General features: G+C 32.9%; 1 protein-coding gene across 2 annotated transcripts; it reads left to right on the forward strand.

Moving 5' to 3' along the window:
* On the forward strand, positions 6,406–7,681 carry LOC110267556. 2 transcript variants are annotated; one of them, XM_021113246.1, is made up of 3 exons: positions 6,406–6,863; positions 6,935–7,037; positions 7,118–7,681. In XM_021113246.1, the coding sequence occupies exons 1-3, from the start codon at positions 6,769–6,771 to the stop codon at positions 7,247–7,249; spliced, it is 330 nt and encodes a 109-aa protein (XP_020968905.1). In that variant the 5' UTR covers positions 6,406–6,768; the 3' UTR covers positions 7,250–7,681. The 2 variants fall into 2 exon arrangements, with proteins under 2 accessions (XP_020968905.1, XP_020968904.1); XM_021113245.1 differs by having other exon boundaries at positions 6,412–6,863; positions 6,935–7,681.

Below are 9,331 nucleotides of genomic sequence, written 5' to 3' on the forward strand. Positions count from 1 at the left end.
TTTCTAATATCTTTTTTATATAAATCAATACTCAATTGTTATTTTTTGCTTAGCTTGCAGCTTTTTATTTATGGGTACATTTATTCGCCGCTTTTTGCTATTTGCCTGTGGCAGTTTTTTCTTTTCACACGTTTTCCTTTTTTTTCTTAACACTTAATATTATACGAAAATAAAAGCAAAAAAGAGTTTCCTCACCACACAACTTTTGGGTATGCGTTGGAATACTACTAAAATTTTTAAATTCTCTTAGTTTTATGTTAAAACTGATTTGAGCAAGTATAATTTAAATACATAAAAATTGTCTTTGAATTACTTTTTTTATTATTATAGCAAAAAAAAACTATTATGAATAACTATTTTTTGTAATCTACCTATAATTGGTTTATATTATAGTATCATATTCATTTTTGGAATCAAAATAATATAATAAATGTTATTATCTATTAAAGTTTACCAATATATTTTGCCTATTTTTGAGTTAAAGTGACTATATTTGTACTTAGAAATGATTTTATATTTTTTGTTAATGTAAACAATTATCAAAATTACTAAAAGAGATGAATACACAATATCTTATCTTAATACATGTAGAATAATAGAAAGGAGTTGTGTCTAAAGTCTTGAATCGTATATATGTAAAATAATAATTATTGATAGAACTCATTTTCACAAAAAAAATCTTTTGTTACAATAGAAAGATAAGTGATATTGATTATTCAAGAATGGAAGTCGATTTATCTGTCAAATACAACTATTTTTTCTTCAAAAAGTAAATCTTTGTTATGTGTCAAAAAAATAAGATATCCATCAAGCATTTATCAAGTGTTTTGTAATAATATCTACTAATTAAGGAGTTTTTTTTTTTCAAATTATGAGTTTGGTTCTCTAACAACATTGCTTTAGGGGTAATTGGGTTAGATGTGAAATATGTAATTCTCAATTTTGATAGTATTTTGAACCTTAAATATATTCTATTCTTCTATTATAAATGAATAATAATACAATGCCACTTAAATTAAAATTTAGTGTATTTCATTTTTTAAATGAATTTCAACTGAAATTGAGTTTCAAATAAATGTTCTCATACTTCATTTCCATAAACAAAACCAAAATTCTTTCTCCGAGATACAAATGTTAATTTTTTTAAAATCGAATAAATTAAACTAATCCAAATCGCATTAGTTTGGGTTGGATTAGAACGAATTTAAAATATAAAATCAAGTAGATTCAATCTAAGTTGCAATAAATTATATACTTTAAATCATATTAATTTTTTTTTAAATCGATTCAAATCGCACCGTAAACATCACTATTTATAAACATATAGGTCAACTTTTTAATTAAAAAATATATTTTTTATCACACAGACTTGGTTGAAAATAACGTAAGTCAAATTTTAAGTATGATGATGTGATCACTTGACTATTATTTGACTTAAAAAAACAAACTTGTAATATTTTTCCTTTTCAATAATATCATACATATAAGAAGATTCTTTGCAACGTAAATTAGGCGCTACTTCATTCCCTAAATGAAAGTCTAACTACAAATGATTCTTTCTCTTATATATCGTAGCCAAATAACCGTCATAAAATATTATATACCAAAATGTATCTATAATTAAAATGGTTTTTAGTTTTATTATCAACCACTTGCGTTTTTTCTAATGAATCATTGATATTATATATATATAATAGTTGTTACATGATTCAGATTGTGTATAATTTAATGATATAGTTTTAAGGAACTCATTTTAATTTGAAATTGTGTATTCAATTACTGTAACACAAATATTATATTTATTGCACATGATAATATATAAAAATATGCACTATATATATATATATATATATATAAAACGTGGATCCATTCACAGCCAGAAAGCAAAATAAAGATACGAAACGTGGATGGCATGCAAGTATATATGTTTGGTAATGACACATATTAAGGCTTAATCACCACAAATTTTTGTTCCTTACTATCATCCCTTAATCAATTTTCCTTTTCTTTTCGTTCATTACTAAGTTGAGTTTGAAGAAAATAAAAAGAAAGGGGCCGAGAAAGAAAAGAGAGAACTGTAACCCTTTCATAAGTTTCGGCTTCGATTTCTTAAGTTTCGTAACTCTAATTAAAAATTTAGTCCGATAGAAGTGTTCGTATCTTCCTCCTCTACATATTGGCGTTATTTTTGTCCGGTAGAAGTTGACGGTGACGTGACTCCTCTTCCCCTTGAGTTTGGCCAACTGGAGTTCTAGGAGGCACAGACGATTCCGGATGTTTTCTTTTTCAGCGGCTCGGTCAAAAGGCTTCTCCAAGGTTTTGAGTATTTCAATTTCATACAGAGATATGGGATATTTTATTAAATTAAGTATTTTAAACTTTGAATGCCTAAGAAGTTTACTGAATTATTGCAAATATATGAATGTTTGAATGATGGTTTTAAAGATGCTTGGCAATGCTGATTTTGGTTTTTTTTAAGATTGATTTTGAGTTAAGATCGCGATTTGTTGAGAAAGAGGAAACCCGAAAGGGTGGCATATCTCCAGAGGGATAGGTTTTTATATCAAATTCATTTGTATAGCATTTATTATTCTTAATAATTGTGTGATTTTAATTACTAAAATCTTTTTCTGAAATTTTCTTAAAAACTGACACGCGATATCGACGTAAAGGCTCAATAGTAAATTTATAATAAAGGAAATCAGATCCGTAACGCCTTACTTTTGGTACGATCATGACGTGCTAAAAGTTAGGGTGTTACATTATGGTATCAGAGCAGTTCGTCCCTGTTAGGGCCTTGGGAATGGACTGATTATGCTTCACTGCATACTCTAAGTGTCTGTCATGTAATAGGACTTGTCCTAATGACAAGAGTTTGAGTTTTAAGATGCAAGACTGTCTGTTGATTAATGCTGTTAGCTTACCATTGCATACCTCATGGTAATAAGTCTGGCCAACTTAATACTAATGATTTATGTATATGAGAGTACTAACGGGTTATCATAGACGCAATAGAAGTAATAAGTAACGTAAATTACGGGGTTTGAGAACGTTAGAAGTTAAGTTTAGGGGTTAGTTCCGGTTCAACGTATAATCCTTATTCGTGCTAATGCAGTGACGGACCCAGAAAATTTTAGGAGTGGGGATTAAAACTTTAGCTAATTGAGTTTAATTTATTTATAGTGCGGTCATTTAAAATTTGAAGTGGGGCATATTATATATAACTATATTTTAAAAAAAAAAAATTAAAACACTGTGGGGGCAAGTGCCCCCTCTTCTTTGCTACTGGGTCCGTCCCTGTGCTAATGTGAATTTCTTCCTTGGTTGCTTGTCGTAAGACTCTTTGTTTCAAACTTCTTTCATGAGATATGGTTTCTTTCACATTTGCAAAACTGAACATGCCACACCTCTCTATTTCTTTTCTTCGATATTTTTGAAAATGGAATTGATATGAATATTTTTTATCTTATATCAATTTTCGAGGACGAAAATTTTTGTAAAGTGGATAGGATATAACAACCCGAATTTTTAAAATTAAATTTTATACTTTGAATTTAAAAAAAATTAATTTAATTATGACTTATTTTATTATTTTAAATTATCTATTAGAAACTATATTGATAGTTACAGTCTAAATTAATTATTATTATTATTATTATTATTATTATTATTATTATTAAAGTTTACTAGAAAAAGAAAGAAAATTAGAAAGAATGGCCGAAGCCATTAAATGGAATCAAAGAAAAAGGAAAGTTAAACTTGAATTGTTATATATATATATATATATATATATATAACACATGCACTTGAATCACTATATGAATCCCATTTCCTTTTCTTTCCTTCACCGAAACCAAGGGACAAAAGAAAAAGAAAGAAACATGCTTATATGTATATGTATAACCTAAGTAGAACACCTAATCATTTCATTTAATAACTAATGACACCTAAACTTCTTCATATGTAACATGTTCTCCTAAAATAGTGATTTAGCAATACCTATCATCCTTGCATGCTTTATTTTTCGGTAAGGCAGGAGAGAAAGAACCGAGAAAGAGAAAGGAGAAACCCTGAACTTTTTTAGAGTTTTCGAGTTCGATTTCTTGTAATTTGTAATCCCAATCAAAAATCTAATCTGATAAAAGTGTTCATATTATTATTATTATTATTATGAAAATTTACTAGAAAAAGAAAGAAAATTTAAAGCTTGACTCATATGCCCTATATATATATATATAAAACGTGGATCCATTCACAGCCAGAAAGCAAAATAAAGATACGAAACGTGGATGGCATGCAAGTATATATATGTTTGGTAATGACACATATTAAGGCTTAATCACCACAAATTTTTGTTCCTTACTATCATTCCTTAATCAATTTTTCTTTTCTCTTCGTTCATTACTAAGTTGAGTTTGAAGAAAATAAAAAGAAAGGGGCCGAGAAAGAAAAGAGAGAACTGTAACCCTTTCATAAGTTTCGGCTTCAATTTCTTAAGTTTCGTAACTCTAATTAAAAATTTAGTTCGATAGAAGTGTTCGTATCTTCCTCCTCTACATATTGGCGTTATTTTTGTCTGGTAGGAGTTGACGGTGACATAACTCCTCTTCTCTTTGAGTTTGACCAACTGGAGTTCTAGGAGGCACAGACGATTCCGGATGTTTTCTTTTTCAGCGGCTCGGTCAAAAGGCTTCTCCAAGGTTTTGAGTATTTCAATTTCATACAGAGATAGGGGATATTTTATTAAATTAAGTATTTTAAACTTTGAATGCCTAAGAAGTTTACTGAATTATTGCAAATATATGAATGTTTGAATGATGGTTTTAAAGATGCTTGGCAATGCTGATTTTGGTTTTTTTAAGATTGATTTTGAGTTAAGATCGTGATTTGTTGAGAAAGAGGAACCCGAAAGGGTGGCATATCTCGAGTTTTAGGGGAGATACTGCCGAAATTTTGATGAAATTGAGGTTTTGTTTGAAATACTATTTTAAAAGATTTGGTTTTGGGAAAATTAAACTATTTGAAATATATTTAGTTAAGAAAAGATTTATTCTATTTTAAAGTTTGATTTATTAAGAAAAATATAATGTTTTAAATCCAATCTTTTAAGGAGAGCAGATGTGACATTGTTTGGGCCTTAGTGGCAAATGTAAAGTGGGGACGCCCACATACTGAGAACTGTTTTCCAGATATACGCTTATTGATTTGGAAAGTCACACTGTATGCGGCCTAGCCATACGACTTATAAGCACACTGATGCATCTGAAAAACCATATCTGGGACTCGTGTCCGGGTAATGTCGGGAGCGGGTAGGCAACCGACACATGAGCTCATGGCCTGCGTTAGGTTAGACATGCATCATATTGATTGCGCATTTGCATTTGGTCTTGTTTTACTTGTTATATTTTCTATGTGATTGTGCTGCTTGACTTGTTTGTCTTATTGCAATTTGTTTGTTTGATGATCTGTTTCTTAATCTCATATATTAATAAAATTCAAATTTATTCTTATATTTATGTTTATTATGATTTTTAATTTAAAAAATTATTTTACCAAACAAAATTTTGATTTTTTTTCGTGTTTGTTGAAAATCATTTATTTTTAGTTTAATGAGTAAATTATCGTTTTGTCCCCAACATTTGGGATATGTCTCAACGTTATCCTTAATATTTTAAAATTATCTTAATATTGTTTTATCATTAGTGATTTGTTAGCAGAATTGACGGTATGTAAGATCCAGAACTTTTGAAAAAGAACTATCATTAGCTAATTTTAAATTCAGTGTTTCTGTAGTTTTAATTTTAGAAATTTCTTTATTAAAGAAAATTAAAGCAAGTTTCGATTAATTGAATTTGAAACAAATTAAGATTATTATCCAATTTTATAATTATTGAATTATTTTCTATATTCAAATTATAAAGTTGGTAGTTGTGAAATAATAAAGATTTTATATGTTTTGGATTAAATAATTAATGTTTTAAATATTAATACTGCTACTTTGAAAAATAAAGGATTTAATTATATTATTTCTAATTATTTGATTTAAACATTTCATTGAAAATAATTTGTAAAAGTAATGAGCAAATAGTATTTTCTATATACAATTAGTGTTGATTTAATTTGGGTTTCAATTACTACATTATTCCCAATTTTATTTGAAATTACCAAAGTACCCTTAACCCTAAGTTTCAAAAATGAAACCCTAATCTCTAACCCTAATAGCCACCGAGCCTTTCCTACCAAACACCCAGCAGTGGCAGCACACACACACAAAGTTTCCTTTTTCTCTGAAAGAACGAAAAAGAAAGAAGAATGGGGGTAAGGGGAAGGGGCCGTGGAATAAGGGAGAAGGAGAGGCGGGAAGGAGAGAGAAGAGGGGAGGGATGGCGCCGGCGAGGAGCCACTGCCGCCGTGCCACCAATGCCGTCGCGAAGAAGAGGTGTCCGAGAGAGGGAGCTTCACCCGCGCCGTCTTCTAGCCATCGTCCGGCCCGTCATCTTCGGCGACTCACTACCGTCGCTGGGGAAACCGCACGCCTTCGAGGTTCCTGCCGTCGCCTTGGAGTCTGCCGTCAGCGTCGCGGCCAGAGGGGAGATCTGAGAGAGAAGGAAGAGGACGCCATGCTCCCGCCACCGTCCGCCACGTCTTGCCTGCGTCGTCATTCACGTTCATCGCCGTCCAGCCGTCGGAGCGAGCTTGTTGCCGTCGAGGTGGAGTTGGTGTCGCAGGCGAGAGAGAGAGAGAATAGCGCGTGAGGAACAGAACGCAATGGAGGAGAGGGATCTTGTCACCGTCGGTCTATGGCTGCCACTGGTGATGGGTTGCGGAGAAACCATGCCGCCATCGCCGGAAGAACACTCCCGGTAAGGTCTTGTTAATGGATTCCGTTTCTTTTGAATTCCGAGAATACCATAGTCACAGCTTGTTGCTGCAGCGGTCATCTAAGTCGCGTGGAGAGAGGAAGAGCCGCTGGGTGTCGCCGCACCTTGCCTCCGCCGCCTCTGTCGCCGAAAACAGCCGCTGAGTCCTCGGTATCGGTAAGCGTTTCCGATTCGAGAAGCCTTTTGTCACTGCTCTGTGAACTTATGCTGAGGTGTTACAGTGTCTTCTGTCACAGGGTCATGTATCCATGCTTGCATTTCGTGCTCGGAGTTCGCAGCTGCCTTGTTTTGTCATTTCAGTAAGTGTGTATGTTTTGGAAGTCCCCGCGTTAGTGTTCTGCACGTGTATTAGAGTCTTTGCGATATGAATGTTCTTAGGATTTAGTAACCGGGTTGCATGTTGTGATTTTAGAGCAGCTTATGCTGTTGCGCAAGTGGCGGGGCTGTGTTTTGAAGCTACTGTCGATTTTGGATCAAGACGAAAGAAATTCTAAGACGTTTGGGTTGTGGTTTTGGCGTTTTGAGGCAAGGGCGCTTTCCAAAAACTATATTTTATATATTGGAATTATTACATATGGATATTGATGTGAGACAATGTGTATTTGGTGATTGTATCAGCCTTATGTATTGTTTGATTGTCTCGAATGATTATGAATGTTGTTTGGTTGGATTATTGTGCAGTTTTGTGAAATAGAATGTTTTCAAGTTGATTCTTTTAAAGATTTGAGATCGAGTTTAATCCGTTGAGAATTGATTTGAATTGAGTTAATTTTCTTGATAATGTGAAAAATAGAATATACCCTTGGATTTAGCCTGGTTTGCTTAATTTAATCCGTTGAGAATTGCTTTGAGTTAATTTTCTTGAGAATGTGAAAAATAGAATACACTCTTGGATTCAGCCTGGTTTGCTTTAAATGATCTGGTGTTGATAAATGATTGTTGCTGAACCATTTCTTTAAAGCTTTAGAAATGAGTTTATTCGGCTGATAATGATTTGATTTTGAAACGATTTCCTTGAAATATGGAAATGAGGTGACAGTTGGATTTAGCTTGCCTTTGAACTGATTTTGGATTTTGGGCTGTTGAAAAGGATTGTGGAACGGTTTTGTTGGGATCCGAACCAGGTGGCAAAGTTCAAGTTTTAGGGGAGGTGTTGCCGAAATTCTGGTAGAATCCGGGACTTTACTAAAACGTTATTCGAAAACTCATGAGTTAAAGATTTCTATTATGTTATCTGAATTATTAAGAAAGGGATGACTTATGCTTCTGAAATGAATTATTAAAAAGGAAATTGTGATTTAGTCTTATTTTTTAAGAAAAGTATTATATTTCCCTTGTGAGCAAGTTATTTAGATAAAACTTATGCTTTAAGGCTGTTTTAAATGTGAGAAGGGTTTATGCCTTTGAATTTGGCTTGAGGGTTTCAATTAGAGAAGTGTCAGTGACTTTGAAAGAAGAACCTGAACGTCTATTGACAAGTTTTATTCTAAATGTTTTGGAAAAAGTTTTAAGTACTCTTTGAGTTCTGAATTTTTGCAAGACTAAAACAATTTTTGAGTAGTTGAAACGCTTTAGAATTTCCCATGGGGTTGAAGTTGGTTTTTGTTTAAGTAAAGAAAACGGCTTTGAAAAGAGTAATTGATTACATGACTCGGTTTGGCTTAGATCCTATTTTGTTACTCAAATCAGGAAGCCAATGTTTTAATGATTTTAAGTGAATTTGAAGAAATGAGTTATGTTAATCTCCCTTAAAGACTTGAGACTGCCAAGAAACTTTTGTAATAAAATCCCGTTGTTGGATGGATGATTTTGAATATTTCAAAATAAATCTTTAACTTGCCATTGTTATAGAAGTTTTAGAAAGACGATGCCGAGAGTGGCATTGTTTTAAAAGGGGAACTTACTTTGAGTAAAAGTGGCTTATAAGCCTGAGATGATTTGAGAAATGAGATCTTTAAAGCCAAGTCTGGAAAGAGCTAAAATTTTATTTCAAAGTGAAATGAGTTGAGAAAAAGTGATTTATGGCTTAAATGCCGATCTTATGAATTTGATTATGTTGAATGGTGGAAGTGCTATTTTGTTATGAACCGGGATGGCTGTGTATGATAATGAATCATGGCTGATTGCAAAATATGTTATGGGCCGGATGACTGACTATGAATTATGAATTTAAGCCGGAATGGCTGAGATGAATATTGATTCTGAACTGAATGAATGTATGTTTTGATATCCTAGGCAGTAGCAAGGGTTGTGGTTTGTCCCACTTGCTCCAGATCAGAAATTGTGACGCCTGGGTAGTAGCGGCAGTAGTGGTGATTCCACTCGCTCCAGGTTGAGCATTTAAACACCCGCCTGGGTAGTAGCCACATTAGTGGTTATTCCACTGGCTCTGGGTTGAGCGGGTAGTGGCAAAGGGGTTGTAGCTCAAACCAACTTACTCCGCGATGGAT

This window comes from Arachis ipaensis, chromosome B02 (genome assembly GCF_000816755.2).
Source record: "Arachis ipaensis cultivar K30076 chromosome B02, Araip1.1, whole genome shotgun sequence".
Classification (NCBI taxonomy): domain Eukaryota; kingdom Viridiplantae; phylum Streptophyta; class Magnoliopsida; order Fabales; family Fabaceae; genus Arachis; species Arachis ipaensis.

What these genes read in the sequence shown, in the direction of transcription:
- LOC110267556 (XM_021113245.1), top strand. Translation starts at nt 6,769, where the DNA reads ATGGAGGAGAGGGATCTTGTCACCGTCGGTCTATGGCTGCCACTGGTG. An exon ending in TCGCCGGAAGAACACTCCCG is followed by an intron (nt 6,864 to 6,934) that starts GTAAGGTCTTGT and finishes TTGTTGCTGCAG; the next exon opens with CGGTCATCTAAGTCGCGTGG.